This window comes from Phyllopteryx taeniolatus, chromosome 7 (genome assembly GCF_024500385.1).
Source record: "Phyllopteryx taeniolatus isolate TA_2022b chromosome 7, UOR_Ptae_1.2, whole genome shotgun sequence".
Classification (NCBI taxonomy): domain Eukaryota; kingdom Metazoa; phylum Chordata; class Actinopteri; order Syngnathiformes; family Syngnathidae; genus Phyllopteryx; species Phyllopteryx taeniolatus.
In genome coordinates, this window is record NC_084508.1 from 10,880,972 (window position 1) to 10,902,427 (window position 21,456).

The 21,456-nt window shown below is 41.6% G+C and overlaps 1 protein-coding gene across 2 annotated transcripts in view; it reads left to right on the top strand.

Moving 5' to 3' along the window:
* The first annotated feature begins 651 nt into the window (after positions 1-651).
* LOC133480396 (choline transporter-like protein 5-B) overlaps positions 652-21,456 on the top strand; it is a 59,029-nt gene continuing 38,224 nt past the window's right edge. The window contains exon 1 of one of the 2 annotated variants that reach the window (XM_061778327.1): positions 652-1,145. In XM_061778327.1, the coding sequence (XP_061634311.1) occupies positions 1,109-1,145 (37 nt within the window). In that variant the 5' untranslated portion in view covers positions 652-1,108. The remainder of the gene's footprint in view (positions 1,146-21,456) is intronic. The other variant, XM_061778328.1, reaches the window with a different exon arrangement.

Genomic DNA, 21,456 nt, shown 5'->3' on the forward strand with positions numbered 1-21,456 from the left:
TGCAATTTAAAGGGGGGAATGTCAGGTAATAGCAATTACTGTAATATTCAGGTTGCTGCCAGGCATGCTGGACAGTCCAGCATCAAGTCCTCCCCACGCTACAGTATGTTATTTTACGGACTTCTACGTTGACATGGTCAATAACCTCTAATGTAACGTAAAGATGATTTTCCATCCAAGAAGACGAGAGGGCAACACTTTTGAAATAATTGAACAATCTAATCATTTACATAAAAGAAAGTAAGTGTGCTGGGAAACAAAGCCATAATTATTGCAATAGGGTTCCTGTTAGTTGTTTTTTCCCATTTGTGCATTTTTCAGTTTCCCATGATTCTAATTATTCTTTGCTGATGCTGTATTCTTGTTGATAAAAAAAAAAAAAAAGTATTATAACTAGGTCTACTCCAGTGTGTGTATGTGTGTGTGTGTGTGTGTGTGTGTGTGTGTGTGTGCCATTCAAACTCGGACCGCCACTGTTAACAGCACTTTGCTTCAGCCCGACCTGTTTTTAAACGTGCTATATAAATATACTTCATTTTGTTTAAACAGATATAAATAAAATAAGGTGGTAAAAACCCGCAGTACTCCCTGAATCCCTGCAGGGATCAGTGTTTTGCTGTAACTTTGTCAAGCAAAATCAAAGGCGGCAGAATTTAGTTGAGTATTAAGCCTAAATAACCATTTAATAATTCATTTATTATTTTTTTTTATTTTTATTTTTATTTTTATTTTTTAGTGTCAGCCATCAAAGATTCTACCGAAATATAACGACAGGAGTTAGCATCGGACACAAAATGCGAGCAAACTAGTGCCGAACAAAGAAAAGACAGCGACGGACCCTTTAAGGCCATTTTGGAATAATTCATGACGTCGAGCTGTAAACACCGCTGAAGCTGAGCTGCGTGGCCGAAGCGAGCATCCTCCGGAACCGACGAGACCTCCGAGCCGGGTCGCCGTGGTGTTTTGTCGGGCTCACGGCGGTTCTCCCCTACTACACCCTCCATTAACCCCCCGCACCCCCCCACCACCACCTGGACACCTCCACTCGTCATATGCGGTCCCCGGGTCCAAGGCGACGGAGCTGCATCGGTTCCTTTTGAGGAGTGCCATGGCTCGGAAGACGGACATTACCTCCATGTACTATGGTGAGTCTTTTGTTGTTGTCTCTCCTTTGTCCGGTAACACCGTGACAGCCCTCCCCGGTACCCCTCGGTGGTCCAGTTAAGGAATTTTAGCCGGCTGCTATCGACAAATGCTATTGTAACCCTCACGACAAGTTACAATTGACATTTTTTTTAAAAGGTTTGTGACTTGTCAGTGTTTTCTGTCGGGCACTTTTGCAACCGCGGAATTTTATTAGCACGTCATTTCGTCACTCCAGTTAAAGTGTGTTTTATTTGATAATTTGTTCGTGTGATTTTTTTTTTTGTGTGCGTTAATACACACATAAGTGTGATGACTGTGATATCTCCCTCTCTGGGCCACTGTAGAGGCACCAGTCAATTGGTTAATCAGAGAACTCGTGTTATTCTGAGTTTCAGACACACACACACAGACACAAAAGGACAGTAACTACAGATTACATAAGAAGTGAGCTATTACCCTGTTAAATATTATGGAAAACTGATATATATTATGATGGCACACTCATCAATATAATTTGCACTTATGTTATTATTATTATGTAATTTACATTTCTAGAACGTTTGTGGGAAATTAAGACTGGGAATTTGGGAAATGTTCCAAATTGAAAAATGTATCTGTGTACAAACTGGGAATTCAGGGAAATTTAAGCAAAGGTGTCACATAACTTTTATAAGTCCCACATAGGCATGGGCCAGTATCAGATTTTGATGATATGAGAACCTTGAGCAAAAAATATTGTGATGTCACAGCTCTAAAATGTATTATTTTTAAATAGTCGGGAAAATAACTTTCTTTACATGAAACACAATCTATTTTATATTGAAACAAAACTGAATATTTTATACATCAATAAATGTGTGCCATCTTAAGTTTAAATAAAATCTAAATAAATGCAGTAATGTAGCTTAAGTGAGTAAAACCTGCAGGTTTAAAATAAAACCACATAATTGGATTATTTCTGTAAAGAAAACACACACACAAATATATATATATATATATATATATATATATATATATATATATATATATATATATATATGTAATACTGTATTATGTATAAAACTACAGCACAACAATTGCAAAAACAAAAACGTCTTTTTGCTGTAAAATTTTTTTTAAAATCTAATAATAATAATATTATTATTATTATTAGTTGGTTAAAACAGTCTTTTTGGATACAGTTTGTGGATGCTCCTGTGCTACTAATGCCCTTAAAGAGAAGAAAAATAAAGACAGACACCCTAAATGTGTATAACAGTTAACATTGCTGCAAATAAATGGGCTTTGGAAATATTTTACTGGACATTAATTTAAACACAGTACTACATTATCTGATGGATTTTGTGTAAACATCCACCACAAGTTGCCAGGGTGTTCACTAAGGACACGAGTGCACTCCAGGATGCATGAGTGCAAGCAGCCAATCATATAGCAGCGGGGCGTGTCCTGCTTCGATTCAATTCGGATTAATATTAACACGTCGGCTGCATATTGGTGGTGGCCTGCACTTTCTTTGAAGGAAAAAAAAAAAAAAAACATTTATTAACGGTGACCAGTGTTGCCACAGTTACCTTCAAAAAGTAACTTCGTTACTTTACTGTTTACTGCATTACGCATGAACCTTTATCTCACAGGGCTGAGTGTAGGTTACTGTATGAAGACATTTGTTATGAGTTATAAAATTTGTTATGAGTTATAAAATTACCCTTGTGGGGTGAGTCAGCCACATGTGCTCCCACCACCCCTGAGATAGCAGCGTCACCCATGATCGCAGCGATTCTCTCCTCGAACGGGGTGAGGCCCTCCGCGCCGGTTCCTCCGCCTGTTTTGGGCACACTTTGACGGTGGGCAGCTGTCGTCCGCTTCAGATCCACCTTAATGTCTGATCACTTATTTTTTAGTTCAGTGTGTGCGCTGTTTCGACCCCACGGCATTGACAGCCGCACACGCGCTGTCCCATTCACTACTCTTTCGCGTGTTGTTAACGCCAGAGGATTTTCTTGCACACCTCCACTTCATTGAGGAACTTCACATTCAGAAAATGTATTTTTCTTCATTACCTTGCTCATTGTCCTTTTTTCCTGATCATGGAGAGGTGTAGGGATCATTTTAATATGATTTGCAAAATGTGGGCGTGGACAGGGAGGAGTCGGCTACTCCAGCATGTGCGCTCATTTCCACGTTGATTGGAATATACGAAGGACATGTGCTTGGATTCATGCGTACGCACAGATTCATACATCTAGATATTTTTGTGCGTACGACGTTTTCTGGATTTGTGCGTACACCATATTTTAGTAGGAAATCCACGCAAGTCTTTGTACATGAGGCCCCTGGTCACTAGAGAGAACCTCAACATCTTAATTTCCGCCACCTCCAGCACTGCTTCCTGTTGTCTCTTCAGTGTCACTGTCACTAATCAGTAGATCATGGCTGGCCTCACCACTGTCTTATAAACTTTGCCTTTCATCATAGCAGAGAATCTTCTGTCACATAACACACCTGACACGTTCCTCCACCCGTTCCAACCTGCTTGGACCCATTTCTTCACTTCCTTACCACACTCACCACTGCTCTGGACTGTTGACCCCAACTATTTCAACTCCTCCACCATCGCTGTCTCTTCTCCCTGTAGCCTCACTCTTCCCGCTCCACCTCTCTCATTCATGCACATATAGTATTTCTTGCTTCAACTAATCTTCATTCCTCTCCTTTGCAGTGCATGCCTCCACCGTTCTGTTTTACCACCTCCTCCCTTCTTTCACTTTAGATCACAATGTCATCTGCAAACTTCATGGTCCACGGGGATTCCAGTCTAACCTCATCTGTCAGCTTATCCATCACCACTGCAACACATCCCTGATGCAGTCCCACCTTCACCTTAAAATCCTCTGTCACACCGACAGCACACCTCACCACTGTTCTGCTGCCCTCATACATGTCCTGTACTATTCGAACATACTTCTCTGCCACTCCAATCTTCCGCATGCAGTAGCACAGTTCCTCTCTGGGTACTCTTGTCATAGGCTTTCTCTAGATCTACAAAGACACAATGTAGCTCCTTCTCCTTCTCTGTACTTTTCCATCACCATGCTCAAGGCAAATAATGCCTCTTTGGTACTCTTTCTAGGCATGAAACCATATTGCTGCTTGCAAATACTCACATCTGTCGTGAGTCTAGCCTCCACTGCTCTTTCCCCTAACTTCCTTGTGTGGCTCATCAATGTTATTCCTCTATAGTTCCCACAGCTCTTCTGTTCTTAAAATGGGCACCAGTATACTTTTCCTCCATTGCTCAGGCTTCTTCTCACCCGCTAGAATTCTGTTGAACAAGCTGGTCAAAAACTCCACAGCCATGCTTCCATACCTCCACGGGTATGTCATTAGGACCAACTGGCTTTCCATTTTTCATCCTCTTTAATGTCTTTCTAACTTCCCCCTTACTAATCATTGCCACTTCCTGGCCCACCACCCTTCTCTCTCATTTTCCTCATTTATCAACTCCTTAAAGTATATTTATCAAGGGTTTAACGCTGCTGGTGGCGGACGTTGTTGTTTTAATACCTTGGTACAGTATAGTCAAATCAGTAACTGGCGTATGCCTAGGTCAACAATGGGGAAATTTGCATCATTTCAGCAGCAATAGTGGATACAGGAAAAAAAAGAAAAAAAACAGCGTGGAAAAGAAGACGTTTGTACGAGAAGTACATTGCACAGAACCTAAACTATTGTTCTTACATAAACTGTCCAATCTATCATTCAAGCATGAACGTTTAGTTTTGTCATAAGCAGACATCCATGCAAAATACTGTAGATGTCTGTCCTAGCCCACATTCAAGGGCATTACAATACTTTAATTGCTAAATGTTTTTTTCTCTTCAGTCAAGCAGCGGTGTGTCTGAAAGATATGCTAAATTATAAACTATATTTAAATTCTTTATTAAGAGCCAACCGACAATTTTGTCAGTTTCTTTCCATAAATCTGCATTAATTCCCCTTTTGTATCCCTAATTGAAATACAGTAGACAATCGGGGGAATCTTAGGTTCTATTTTAAGGCTATATTGCCCAGCCCTATTGGAACACAAATAATATTCAGTAGTGAATATTATTTGGCATGTAGCTTGGGGGTTGCTTTTGGTATGCTGTGGCGTCTCCCTGTAATAGCAATCTAATTTGCTTAAACTGAAATATTAAACGTAACTGAAAAGTGGGGGATTTAACAACAAGGTGACAAAAACTACTACTATTACTACTACTACTACTAGAGGGGCTCCAACTACCGAAGACAAATTCCTTGTGTATTTTAACAGACTTGGCCAATAAAGATGATTCTGATTCTGATACAGAAGTATGTCATGCCATTCTTCAGAGGTGAGTAGAGTAGCCAAATATTGTACTGAAGTAGGAGCACTGCTACTTTACCATTACTGTATCTGACTCACTTAAAAGTAAAATGTAATCCTCCAAATAATTACTTGTATAAGAATAACTAAGTACTCAGTGAAAAATTGGGGTGGGAATGATGAACCGATGCGACCGGATAGGCGTTCGTAAAGGCGAGAGATATGACTATCGGTAGCAGACTCCGTTATTAATACAAAGTCCGCCAGGAATCATTAGATACATCGGTTGTAGGGCTGTGGACCGGATATCGCGAGGTTGGGAATCGGTTGCCTGAGGCTTGATGGTTTTTATCTCGTAAAACAAGCACGAGAGGTCTTGCGCTGTGCTCTGCAGGTAACGTTATGTTTACAACCAAACACAGCAGTGCTGGATACTAGCAACAGTTTAACTACCTTTCTACATAGCATCACTATTTCAACAGCAAGTAACTTTTCAGTAGTTAAGCTACTTTCTTAGCGATAGCAAAGTAGCCTTTCCCCAGGAGTTGTAATCATTGAATGGAACGACGGACGGACTTGAGGTGACAGCGGTGCCGAAATGGGCGCTGCAGATTGTAAAAATGCAGACAATATGGCAAAGGTAGGTACTCGGCAATTCACATGGGCTATGACTCAGCAAACGAATGCTTCTTCTCGAGTCCTCGCAGTCCACTTATCTGTTCCAGTTTTGGTATTGTATGACCCTAAAAAGAAACTTACAGGCACGTATGTCCCGAAGCTGACACAACAATCGCCAGTTGAACTAAGCTAGTCATCACAATTTAAAAGTCAGTCAAAAAAAAAAAAAAAAAAAAAAAAAAAAAGCAGTGCGTGTGCAGTGGCGGTCCTAGTTTGAATGACCCTCTATTGCTCTTTAAATATTGTTTGTGGAGAAAAAATCTTCAAAATAAATTCCTGAATTGTTGTGGTCTATTTGTTTGTATGTGCCCTATGATTAGCTGGGGACCAGTTCAGAGTGCACCCCACCTCTCGGCCAAAGAGTGATGGGATAGGCTCCAGCATGACCCTAGTGAGGATAAGCAGTATGGAAAATGGATAGATGGAATTTGATATGAAAAAAATTACACACACACACACATATATATATATATATATATATATATATATATATACACACACACACACAGGAAGTCCTCGATTTACGAACGAGTTCCGTTCCTACCCTGGCGACGTACCCCGAATTTCCGCACAAGTCGGATTTCACCGTTAAACTCGGAATTTACGTCGAAATACTTCGTATAAAGAAGCTAAAATACATTAAAATAAAAAAAATAACTTACCATTACTGCTGAGAGGTGGATGGAGAAGAAGGAGGGGAGGCTGTGAGAGCTATGAATTCCTCCTTCTCAGCGTCCTTGCCTTTCTGCTCTTTCAAAGTTTGGAAAATACGCCGTGCCTTTTCCTGAATGAGCATTAGGCTGATATTAAGCCTACGTTGATTCTGATCCTCGATCCATAACGTAAGTAATCTTTCCATCTCGGCAAGGATCGAAGAACGTTGCTTCGTGATCACTGTATCCCACATAGAGGCGAAACCCTTCACGTGGGCTAAAATACGGGCTTTGTCCTTAATAATGGTCGCCACGGTCGACCGAGTGAAGCCCAAGTCTTTACCGATGTTCGTCGGTGTCGCCCCTTTCTCCGATCTTTTTATGATGGTAAGCTTCGTTTCCATGGTAATTGCTTTTATTTTGACTGGACCAGCATCACTAGAAGACCCAGCTTTCTTCTTTGGGGCCATGTGAAAAAAGGAGGGCGAAAAAGGCAAAGACACAGACAGGCACTATGCACTACCGAAGCAGAAACACTATGGTGCTGGGGACAAAATGGCGGAAGAGGCACGGGCGTCGTAAAGTCGAAACGTCATAGGTCGAGTACGTCGTAACTCGAGGTTTTCCTGTATATATAAATATATATTATTTTAGTTTTTTTACAGTGCAATAAAGCTACTAAATGCTCAGGGTTCAGTGGTCTTTTACATGTTTGAAAATAGGGTTAGACAAATGTCATTTTATAGAATTGGGTTAAGTCAAATCCAGGTTGTTTATGATTAGCATCTACATGTGCAAATAAATGTTAACTATCAAATTTTTTCGAATCTAGAATCGTATCGCTCCCACACTGAATCGAATCGTATCAAATCGTTCCGCCCATGAAGATATTGTTTTTTAATCGAATTGAATCTTTAAAAAAAATAACAAATGATAAATAAAATCTCATGTCTATTTTTACCACTGTGCATCACAAAACATGCAGTGTGTGTATAATACAGTACCCAGTATATCACAATCACATTCTTTCACCTTCCTTTCTAATGAGACAAGTCAATTAAGGAGGTTAATTGTGCTACAGCGGTGTTCAATGCATCAAGCTAATGGAGTGTTTTGTGGAGTAGAAATAGTAATGGTGCTATCAATGCTGCATGTGTGCCTTTTTTAATCAGCTATTTTAAAATACTCTCAATGAAGCATGTTCCTTTATAGTAGTAAATGTCAATGCAGTTTCCTCATTAATACTTGATTTAAGGTTCCCGTGGTTTGCAATGACTGAAATGAAGATAATATCATAATCATTCAAGAATAGGGTATCAGACGTGACGAGATATTTGTTCCATTCACCAAAAAAAAAAAAAAAAAAAAGAAGCTTTGTCTAGTGCAAAGTTAATGAAGACATTTCTCACATGGGCAGGCTTCCCTAAATCTTACATTTTCACAGCGAGCCAACGTAGACGCTTAAGATGAAGTCCTGTCACACTACAGTTAGATATTACTCAAAAAAGTCTTAATGTGACTTATCCTCAAGGAAATCCCGAATGCAGAATTGCTCCTGCACATTTTAAAAATCGTAATAATCTTAGAATCTACCGACATGTGTCTATGTTCCAGAACTTTAAAGTGGCTTATTTTGATTGCTGGAGTGATTGCCGACCTCCGACATTGTCGCATTTCCAGACATTTTGCCCATAGGTAGCAATAGAAATACATGTTGAGGTAATCCATTCTAGTGTGAAAAAAGCCGCGATCATAAAACATTAACTGTAGGTAGTTTTTTGCTGTTATAGTTAAGTGTTATACAAGTAAATGCACCATTGATACAAGTAAATGCACCATTGATAATATTAAAACAACAATAAAACTCAAGCCTTTAGCGACGAATGATGCTGCCATCATGCTAAAGAGATTTGTTTTCCACATTTGTAATTTTCACACAGGTGTCAAAAGAAGGCAGCAACTCTAAAAAACAAAACACTCTGCTCTTCGTCTTCTTCTCAAAAGGTGAAAGGTTAACACTTAAAACATGGACCTCATTGAAAAATTCCTGAACAGTAAACACGATTTTGTGGAGTTATGAAAAAAACCTGAGGATAGTTGAGAATCATTTCAGAAAAATCTGCAAGACTGCAGATCTGCAAGTGCATCGTTGTTATAGCCGCAGGAGTTAAAGCTGGGGGAAAAAGTTGTGGCTTATATTTTGAACTTTATCATAGGTAGTATAAAAAAAAAGCCAAGGAAAAAGCAAAACACCAGAATTACATTTGATACTTGTTGAGTTGCTGTTACTTTGGAGGCATTTTCCTTTTCTTTTCATAAAATTTCAAGTTATGTGACCTCGACGGTATACAACTTGAGAGGTAATCAAGCTTATCGACAGTACAGTACTGAAAATTAAATGGCTTAAAGATGATTTGAGTTTGAAAAATGCACCCGAAGTGCGCATGTTCTTAACCCATAAAAATACCATTGTCAAGCAACAACGAGACCTCTGTCATTTGTTAGCTTTTGCTTTTTAACAACCACTCAGCTGAGCAAAAATATCCCCGTGGTGAAGACTCTCAGTAACTTCATCTCCTAATTCCTTAGGCTAAACCTATCTCCTCTCCGCCATACCTGCACATCATTTCAACTTGCAGTACTTCCATGACATCACTTGCGACTTTCCTATTACCCAGGGCTCTGGCGCCATCTTGGGGTATTTTAGGCCATTACGGAAAGAGCACAAAAATAAGCAGTGATTCAGCAAATAGGTACGTTTTTCAGCCAATTGCTGAGGATAGGTTCCACACAAAAAAAATGCAAATAGGTGAATTAGCATCAGTATTTTACTGTGTAGTGTGTACACATAGTTTATTTGAATATATGTGGTTCAATTTACGGACTGGTCAAAACCTGCTAAGCCTCTAACTGGTGGACGGAAGCGAGACTTCCCACACAAGTAGCCAAGGTCACATGGCAGCAGCAACACTTCAACCCAACAGCACAGAGCAGCAGGCTAGCTGTCAACGACTGACACTCGAATCCCAACCCGCATCCCGTTGTATATTAAAGAGGATGTCAGTGAGCTATGAGCATTGACTGGCTTTTTCGTCCCGCTCTCCCTTTAAACCGTACACTGTTAAGAGATGATCCAGTAGGCTTAAAAGAAGCCAGATTGTTGACTACTCCGTCCTCTAAAGCCTGCTTATATTTGAAAAGATCCCAGTGGGATGCCGCTAAGTAAAATTAATGCACAGATCTGGATGCGGATGTCTTGTCTCAGAAAGGAGACAAGAACTTAAAAGTTTGTGCTTTTCTCCAGAGGGATACAATGTGAGCAAGGATATAGAAAGGGCAATTGAGAGCAACGTAAGTGGAGGAAAAAAGATGGGATATTATCTTGAAACACCCTTAATGTTAGAGGGAGAGAGAAAAAAGGAGCCATCTGGTGCCTCTTAGCTGCAGTATTTGCTTCCGAGATGGAGTCCAACAGGAAGCGCGATAGACTGGTGTGATTATTTTGTAGCTGTGTGTGCGAGACAGGCAGAGGGAGAGAGAGACTTCATAAAACCAGTTTATTTATCATCCATCCATATTCCTTACTCCTTATCCTCACGAGAGTAGGGCACATAGACATAGACAACCATTCACACCAACGGGCAATTTCAAGTCTTCAGTTAACCTACCATGCATGTCTTGGGGATGTGTTTTTTTCTTTACATTATATTCTATGTTTTTTGTATTCAAATTTTAGTGTGTTGTTTTTCTTTAAACACGTAACAAAAAAAACGTGGTGCTTATGGGGGGAGGATAATAGCATTTCCATTCGTTTCAATGGGGAAAGTTGATTTCAGATACGAGTGATTTATTTGAGTTCCACTGAACGGATGTGGCTCGTAAGTCAAGGCACCACTGTATTTTCATCAGTTTGTTTACACTGTGTGAACACAAGTATTGGGACACATGGTCATTACACTAACAACATGACTCCAAACAGACAGGAGCTAGCACAGTCTGTGGTTTTCCAAATTAGGGATTTGGTCTTCCAAATTAGCCTTTTGGTTGATAAATTTGATATCTGAGTTGATATTTGAATCTAAGTAACTCAATGTGCTTTACATAATTAAAAGCATTTAAAAATAAAGACAAAATAATATATAATATATATAAGACAGCTTAAAAACATTTACAAACAAAGTGAAATGTACATTGCAAGAAAGATCATTTAAAAGTGGAAATTCTCTAAAATGCTCAATCATAAGCATGGGGAAAAAAGTTTTTAACCTGGATTTTAAAACATTGACACTTGTCACATAGGCTGGCACCATGTTGTAGCGGACAGTAACTAACTTTGAAGAGCAAAGTAGGCAAATTATTGTCTTGAGAGAAAAATACTGTAGTACACAATAACGCTAGACAGCCACACAGGACCGGAACTGGAAACCGGAAATGAATCAGTACGTCATTGCACGTCACTTGAAAAAAGGGGCCTTGAAGTAAGCACACGAATATAACAAATACTTACCATTTAATATAAACTTCATTAGGAATAGTGTATCCAGGAAACACCAAACGAGCATGCAAGACATTTGTCCGCAACTGCGTCTGCCATTAAAACATTAAAATAACAAATATGGAAGCCATAATTGTTTAACAATTACGTTTATATAGCAATGATACTGTTGTGCAATTGAACGGTATGCAGAATTATTTTTATCATATTAGATAATATGCTGCAATAACTGCTACAATAATGTTCTTAACATAATTTAAAAAATATGGAAAAGACAAATTTCTTTAGGTTGGCAGCCCTGTAGCCATTAATGCAATTTTACTAATAATTGGCGTGGTAATTATTTATTTTTTTGCTTGTTTTCGGTTTTGGCCAAGAATTTTCATTTTGGTGCATCACTAGTGGCGGCACGGTGGCCGACTGGTTAGAGCGTCAGCCTCACAGTTCTGAGGACCCGGGTTCAATCCCCGGCCCCGCCTGTGTGGAGTTTCCATGTTCTCCCCGTGCCTGCGTGGGTTTTCTCCGGGCACTCCGGTTTCCTCCCACATCCCAAAAACATGCATTAATTGGAGACTCTAAATTGCCCGTAGGTGTGAATGTGAGTGCGGATGGCTGTTTGTTTCTATGTGCCCTGCGATTGGCTGGCAACCAGTTCAGGGTGTACCCCGCCTCCTGCCCGATGACAGCTGGGATAGGCTCCAGCACGCCCGCGACCCGAGTGAGGAGAAGCGGCTCAGAAAATGGATGGATGGATGGATGGATGTATCACTAGTAAAATGTTGAACATTTAAAATTTTATTTATAAACAATGTTTTGACAAAAGTACCCCACCCCAAGTGAAAATTTGTATTTTAACTTAAATTGCTCTCAGGAGAAATAAAGCAAATCCCAGCAAAGCAAGGAGCTTCTATAAGCGAAGGGAGAAAAATCGATTTGAATAAAAAATCTGATTTTTGCCAGATCGCCCAGCCTTACTTTCAACACAACAAACAAGGTGGGAGTCTTTTTTTTCTCTTTGTTTTAAATATTTATAAGCTGTTTTTTCTTTGTTTTTAAATGCTTTTAATTATGTAAAGCACATTGAGTTACCTTGTGTATGAAATGCGCTATATGAATAAATTTGCTTTGCTTTGCTTACCTTGCCATTGTGTGTCTGCTGATGTGACTTTGTGTATGTTTTTTTTTTTTAGAGGCAATACTGATGTGTGGTGGTCCACTCGAGCACATCACTTCATGTTCCACTCCCTCACTGTCCACTGCTAGTATTTTAGACTAGACTAGACTTCCAGAGGAGAACACAGAAGGCCAAAAGGCATGTTTTTGCTGTTGCTGTCCACAGTGATTTGGCAGAAGTGCTGTCATAAAAAAGGAACGGATGTACAGTGCAACATACTTACTTGGACCATGGGTCCATCCTGCTGAACTGCATTATTATTTTGCTGCATTTGAAGCAGAGATGCAAAGATTGATACCGAGAACCCATCCATCCATTTTCAACACCACTTATCCTGGTTAGGGTCGCGGGAGCCTATCCCAGCTGACTTCGGGCGAAAGGCGGACTACACCCTGAACTGGTCGCCAGTCAGTCACAGGGCACATATAGACACGGACAACCATTCGCACTCACATTCACACCGTCACTGAGTGGGAACTGAACCCACGCTGCCTGCACCAAAGTCAGACGAGTGTACCACTACACCATCAGTGACTTGATACCGAGAACCAATACTTGATAATCCCATTGCCATCGTCTTGCAATTGTGAAAATGTTCTTTTAATCAAATATTATTTACAACTTTACTTGAACATAGCGTAAGTTTCACTCAAATCTAACACTTTTTAGAGGAGCAATTCGACTCAATTTCTATTATTTAGGTTTCAATTTGATTTGATATTGATTTACTCAAAGTGCTCCAATTTCGATTCAGTAAGAAGTAGAAATACACAAATCATTAGAAGTACGGTTTGACAGTTTTGAAATTATTTATTTATGATGTCGTATGTCACAGGGCACATCTAAACAAGCAACCATTCACACTCACATTCGCACGTACGGGAAATTTCCAGTCTTCAATTAACCTATCGTGCATGTTTTGGGGATGTGGGAGGAAATCGGAGTACCCGGAGAAACCCCACACAGGCATGGGGAGAACATGCAAGCACCACCCAGGCGTGGCCGGAATTGAACCCAGGTCCTCAGAACATTGAGGCAGATGTGATTTTGTATTTATTTTTTGTCCTGTTCGACTGTTAGGTCAAGCTAAATGGAGGATCTGAATCCCTTTTTTTGCCGGAACAGTTTTACTGTATCACAGTGGAGTAAGCTTCCGCTGTAGTTTCTTAGTATAAGTTTATTGAGAATCAGAGTTGAACAGGAAAAAGTTTCTGGAAGGGAGAGAGAAACGAAGACAAAAGACAAAGTACTAATTGTAAACAGGATGCGAAAAGTAAGTCATTACAGCATCTCCAACAATGAAACATTAAATATGAGTGTTGCATGGGGCTGTAGTGCTACACACTGTGAGGGAAGGACAGGACAAGCTAGAACAGGACAAGGACAGGAGAAGCAGCATGCAGGACAAGGGTCGTGTACCCGCCTGTACAACTGAAGTTTAGGGGGATTCACTATGTAAATTATATAGGACGAGAGTAGGAGTGAGGGGATACACAAGCAATTCGCATATTCATGAGTTATTTGTCGCAATAAGTGAGTGGCCCTACACCCAGACCAGTCCCAGGGGTGTGTGCCTGCGGACACATGCAAGTGAATTGACACTGTTTTACATGCACAAAGACTGACAGAAGTGTCCTGTAATTGCTGTGCCCGCACCGCGGAGGCTGAGGTCCCCACTCAATCAATCGAGGGGTGGGATCGGGCCCAGGGGTCCACCCGAGAACACGCCGGTGGACGGGACACGTACCACACCCATGGCGGTCTGCCGGCCCCACCGATGCACCCCGACAACGGGCCAGGCAGATGTGTTAACCAGTCTTCCACCGTGCCGCCGCAATAAAACACCTGAGAGAGAAAAAAAAAATTGCCACATAATTTGTGCATATGGAGTACAAAAGTAAACATGACAGCTCTGTATTGAAAAGTTTACTTAGGTATAATTTACAGGGTTTTTAAGTATTCCATAATTGTCTTTGTGCCCAGTCATTGGCTGGCGACCAGTTTATGGTCGCCCAGTCAGCTGGGATAGGCTCCAACGCACCTGCGACCCTAGTGAGCAGAAGCAGTACGTAAAATGGATGGTTAGTATCATGTATGCAGCCTCAGGGTCAGTCTGGTGGCCGTCCAGGTGCTTGGCTGGGCAATTCCGGAGGTCGTCCAGGACGCCAAGCACCAGGGTCTTCACAGGGCCATTCAGGCGGACAGTCATGATGCCGATCCCAACAGCAATGCAGGGGCCAAGCAACAGGGTTGGGCGGCGGACGCTGGATGAGCGCCGCCAGAGCAGGGTTGGGCGGCGGCCGCTGGACAAGCGCCACCGGAGCAGGAACGGGAGCCTGGCGCAGCTGCAGAGGAGCAGGAACGGGGCCTGCGGTCACTTCCTCAGCCTGCCGCCATTGAGGTTTGGGAGTAGAGGGTACGAGAGGAGCAGAGTGCACAGGGACTCGGCTAGGTGAACTAGGAAAAACGGGGGTTACGGAACGAGGGAACAAAAAAAGGCACAGAACGAGGTGACTTGGGGGCAGGTTTGGATGGATGTGATTTAATTGCAGACATGGAACAATGTGTGGGAACTGGTGAAAAATGAAGTGACTTGGGAACAGGGGGGGAGGAAAAAAAACAAAACATTTTTACCTTTACTTGGGCGCCTCGGGTGCCCAAGTAAAAGGTCAGAGGGAAAGGACTTGGGCTTGGACTCACAGGGGTTGGAAAAGGGGAGCCGTGACAAAAACTGACTAGGACGGGAAAAACTAGGGAAGGAATCGGGGGGGGGATAAAAAATAAATAAATAAAATAAATCAAAATCGGTGTCAAAGTCAAAATCTGACAGAAGGTTAATTAAATCGAGGCCATCTTCACAATCCGAATCAGACTAAAAAAATGTGGAGGTAAAATGGTAGGGCATGGTGAAAAGTGGGGGACACAAGTGAAAAGGACGGAGACGACGGAACTATAGGGCTTACTGGAGGAGGGTAGGTATGGTTGGCAAGGTGAGGGCGCTGGGAGGCAGACTGGTGGCGTGCAGGGTGACGCCATGTTCTTCCCGCTGGGTCCTGAGCTGATTGGTCGTCTCAAGGTAGAAGGTTGACGAGAACAGGTGGCCACAATAACTAAATGAGCACACGACATGAACAACATGGAACAGAGGAAAACATGAAACAAAACTAACCACAACCCAAACCAAAACACAGACCATGACACTTACGTCCATACAAAACTACTCACACGCAAGGCGTCCCCCACTGGCCAGGAGGTTATCGATTCAGAAGATTTGCTGGATCGATATTGAATTGCCGGGGAAAGAATTGCAATGCATTGATGATTCAAGGCATTTCAGTTACAAATACAGTATAACTGTAAGAAGGACAACTGAAGTGGCACCTCAATAAAACGGACCCTGATATAACGGATATCGGATAAAACGGACCAAACATCCATCCATCCATCCATCCATTTTCTGAGCCGCTTCTCCTCACTAGGGTCGCGGGCGTGCTGGAGCCTAACCCAGCTATCATCGGGGAGGAGGCGGGGTACACCTTGAACTGGTTGCCAGCCAATTGCAGGGCACATACAAACAAACAACCACTCGCACTCACATTCACACCTACGGGCAATTTAGAATCTCCAATTCATGCATGTTTTTGGGATGTGGGAGGAAACCGGAGGGCCCGGAGAAAACGGGGAGAACATGCAAACTCCACGCAGGCGGGGCCGGGGATTAAACCCCGGTCCTCAGAACTGTGAGGCTGACGCTCTAACCAGTTGTCCACCGTGCCGCCACAGACCAAACAATGTGTCCAAAAATTGTTTTCATTTGTCACTGAAACTGCCATCGACAAAGTGTTAGTTCCAGAATTGGCTTCTGTTGTTTACTGGCGCTGTGGCGCAATATAGGCAGAGACTGGAAAGACACGTGTTTCCGGGTCATAGATGGCCAATATGACTAAATCTAACTAACAGACGTGCCTATGTGGCAGCCATGTTAAACGTGGCAACATTTCCACGTGACTGCCATAGGGTGTCTTCATAATCGGAGCCTTCCTTCTTTTATAGTTCTGTAATTGGCCATGATGATGCTGTGAATGGAGTTCCCATTAGCTCACACTCCAGAACAGAGACACCTTTGAGGATCAGTGCTGGGAAAACATAAAAAATGCTCTCTTATGTCACAAGGCTTGTACAGCGTCTGCAGTGGGCAACCTCTTTGCCTGTATCGCACTATGAAAGAGGCTTGTGTTGGACAGTTGTGCCAGAAGCACACTATTGACTGTGTCTAACCATGTTGATGTGAATTCACTTCCATGTCAGACTAGCTTCAAATATGAATTGTACTGGCCATAAAGATTACAGCCAAAAGCTCTAGTGGAGTACATCTTCACCCTCCATGGCCTCAACACCTCACTGCCTTTGACAGCCGCCGTGATTGTTCGACGTTGTGACCAACACCACATCAATCCAGTGAGCAAGCAGAGAATGGCGTTAACTGCAACACAAGCTGTCCCAGAGTAGCATGCCTGTCAGGCTTCTTTTCCAAATACTGTTGAGTATGCAGTGCTTCATTCAGCCTGACTGTGGACACTAGTGCGTTTTTCTACACTTGCAGACTGCGATTCAGGCAAAAACAGCTGTCATCTAATGCAAAGGCAGCTGGTGGCCTGGCATCAGTGACATTCCCCAGCCTCTTTAACGCTAATTACCTGTATGCTTTTTTCTTGTTTGTTTGCTGAATCATGCAAAAAATTTAAATTAAATAAAATAATGTTGACTATTTTCACTGTGTTGTGGTGGTCCAAGGCAAACCCATTAAATTTTGCACAAATCTGGCTAAAAGTGCTGATTTTATCTTCACTTTAGTCACCAATGCATTTCTTTCCCCCTACAAAATTTTTCCTACAATTGGTGTTGATCCAAATTAGTATTGTTAGCCTTTGGCAGAGGTTTGCCCTCTGTTGTTGAAATAAAATATGTACCAGCAAAAGTACACTGTATAAATAATGTCAGTGCCTCGACAGTGCAAAACGTGACATATTTCTAAAAAAAACAACATTTGAGTCTACGTCATTAATACAGCTTTGCAAGCAAGTTAATTATCAAAACATGCTACTTTTATGGTTGGATTAGAGACTAAACGACTGACATGACGTAGGCAAAAAGTGTCTTGTACTGTGACTGACAATCTGTCCCCTCTGTCCCCCCCCACTGACTCTCATTGATTGCTGTCCGAGTCCACCTGCTCCGGCCATATGGACTAACCGGTTTTTATCCTGCCCAGCAGTGTGCCTGATCTGGTTCATTTTTCGAACAACTAAACAACTTTGGCTTAGAAATGCCCTCTCTATCTTAATCCTAACATATACTGGAAAACACCATAGACATGCTTATGCCATCCACCTTCAAGGACAGGCTGGAAGAGTGCTCCCCCTTGCTGCGCTTAGGCAGAACAGAGAGAGAGCCACCAATGATGGAGCGTTTATGCGGCCCATTCTGACCCTTCGGCAGCCGGGACGACTGTGAAGCCTGACCAGGCTTCTCCAACATGGCTAAGCGGGCAGCACGTAGTGAGGAAGGCGTACTGCTACAATTCATGCAAGCATCTTCTGTCAGACCTTCCTTAAGGTGGTCGACCCCCAAACATGCTGGGCATAAATCATGGCCATCATTCGACTGAAGCGAAGCCATACAAGCTCTACAGCACAACGACTCCATCATGGCACCATTGCGCCACTGTTGGATCAGGTCGAGCAAGGAAACGTCACTACTGATCCAGCCAGTTCCGCAGCCACCGACCACGTTTAGCTGAAAACGCCGCTTGTAGTGGAATTTCCAGAAGCAGAAAACCACGTTAAGCTGAAAATACCACTGGTGATGGTGTGTGATGAAGCAACCGACCCTGTCTGGCTGACAACACCACAGGTGGTTGAGAAAGACGCAGAGACGCAAATATTAGCTAGGCCGAACACAGCGGAAGCCACCAACACCGTTAGCCCCAACGACCACATTGAGCTGAAAATCCCACACGTGGTGGAATTATCAGAAGCAGAAGACCACGTCAAGCTGAAAATACCACTGGTGGTCAAAATATTAGTAGCAACCGACTCCATTGGGGCAATTAACACCACTGGTGATCGTAAACAGACGCAGCAAACGCAACAAGCCATAACCACACTACACCAAAGTGCAAGAAGAATAAAGGGACGTGCCTTTCAGTGCCACGCGCTTATATAAACTAAGGGGCGGCACCGGGAGGTCACATGACTTTGTTGTAATTCAAATCTTGACCTGCACATGTGCTAGAGGGATCATCCAGTGCTTGTAGCACCGTCTCTGGGGGTCAGGAGGGGTGTCGAAGAAACACATGTAGAAAGACTATCACAATACTCAACAGGCATACATTCTTTGTCCTGTAACAAAACGATTAATATTATTGCAGCTGATTGAGTAGTGGTGACTCTTATTCGTTTATCATGACTGTAATAAACTGCCCCCGCTGGCCAAGCAGCACAATGAATTGAATTGAATCATTAAATCATGATTCGCAAACTGTTTACCTTTTTATGTTCAATTTAATCCAGTACAACGAGGGTTGAAAGACTTTAGGAAAAAAATCTAATTGCGATTTCTCTAGGAGATATTGCGATTTCGATTTGATTTAGAATTTTCTTCAAATCAAGCTTCAGTGCAAAATTCACTATGTACAGTTACATTTACAAGCATGACAGACAATTACATCTTATCATAAAAACATTAAAAGCTATGCTCTAGTAATGCAAGGACACTAAAAAGGCTGTGTAAGGCAGTCCTTTTTCAAGGTTTTTAAATTCGTTCACTAAAACAATAACTTCCACATCAATTTGAGTGCTTGCTGTCATACATGTAATTATGTGTAATACCGTATGTGAAAATATCTTCTTTTTGTCCGAAAATGTTTAAACTTTTGCATTAATGTACAGGTCCATTGTGCATAAATATAACATTGTATGTAAATAAATTGTTTTTCATAAGTTTGGCTTCAAACAATCACGTCATCAAACCATACTCATGCTCATTAGCATAGCCTGCACACGAAGTCCGCTAACCTGTTTTCCCGGTTTGGTCCCGTGACGTTCCGCATATAGCGGATGATGTGTTACGATGTTTTTATAAAGTACAATATTGGAAAGTGCTATTTTCAGTGACAATTTATTTATTGTTTTTTGGAGCAACGCATTAATGGCTTTTGCATTCATTTCAATGGGGATAGATGATATGAAATTGAAGTGTTTTGAGCTATGATCGTTGTCACGGAATGACTTAAATCTTACATTTTCTTTGGGTTATCCATTTCTGGAATTTGATTTATTTATTGCATTATCTTGGGATACCTCAGAGTTCAACCCTCGAACATGTCTTTTTTGCTCATATTTCATGTTTATATCACATTTAGTTTCAATCTTGCTTTTCCCCCTGCGTCTCAAAAATGCCTGATTAATTTCAACCTTGTTTTGAAATATTAGAAAAAAAATGTATCTTCTGTATAATGTTTCTTTGCTACATCTATTCTATAATAATGAGATTTCAGTTGGTTCTGCATGCAGAAAAAGCAGGAGTAGGTCAAGAAAGTCTTTGTGGCCCAATTACTGCACACTCATTGGCTTCACTTAAAAATTATGTTAAGGATTCCACTGATTATATTCACAGTTCCCCTTGGAGCTGCATTCTCTCAAGATTTTTAAACCCTTAACGCAAAACTCTCCACTAACTTAATTTTCTACCCCAGAAAATGTTGATGTAAATTTCTCTGATGCGAGTTGGTGATTTAAGTAATAATCTATGGGCAGTGCAAGTATTCACAGCACAATATCGAAGGATGATTTAACTCAGACAGTACAGTATACCGAAGTACAAGAACTTTAATTTATAGTCAAGGTGGAATGTTTAAGATGATCTAGAACTAGATCTTTGACCCTCACGTGTCTTGTGGTTGTTGATGACTTGGTCTCACGGACATATATTGTATGCTGCAAAGGTTCCCAGTCATGCCTGGCCCTATAATTATAAGTATTAAGAAGGTCTTTAAATATCCACGGTAATCCACCGTTACCTTTCCATAAACGGTGATAAAATATCCATCCATCCATCCATTTTCTGTTCCGCTTTATTCTCACAAGGGTCGTGCTGGAGCCTATCCCAGCTATCTGCGGGCAGGAGGTGGGGTACACCCTGAACTGGTCGCCAGCCAATCGCAGGGCACATATAAACAAACAACCATACACGCAAACATTCACTCCTACGGGCAATTTAGAGTCTTCAGTCAACCTACCACGCATGTTTTTGGGATGTGGGAGGAAACCGTAGTGCTCGGAGAAAACCCACGCAGGCATGGGTAGAACATGCAAACTCCACACGGGCGAGGCCGGGGTTTGAACCCGGGCCCTCAGAACTGTGAGGCAGATGTGCTAACCAGTTGTTCACCGTTCCACCGGCTATAGAATAGTATATCTTAATATTGATTTTTCACTAAAAGTCAGTCTTTTACAGCTACTTCAGACTGAACTGCACATATATAATTATGTGCACTATTAATTATATTTTGGGGTTCATAATCCTTTATTATTGAAATTAATTTATAGCTCAAAGAGTACAGGGTTATCAGACTAAAGGCTTATGAAGTTGGACATGAATATCATACGCAACTGCTTTCTTTTTACATGCACACCAATATCCGACATCAATCGTGACACACTTACCATTTCAGAGGCAAGACACCCTTGCAGAAAATAGTAAAGGGTGGGAAATTTTTCTATATGTTTTCAAGGGGAAAATGTAGCACAATTAAAGTTGGAAGCCAGCAGTTCAAAGTGAAGTCTTAACAAAGGCCTAATTTAGTTTATGTTAATACAACTGGGATTATAAATAACATTTTCAATGGTTTTCAATCAGATGTTTTGTTTCTAAGAACAAATTTATTCTTTGTGTAGCTTTTTCC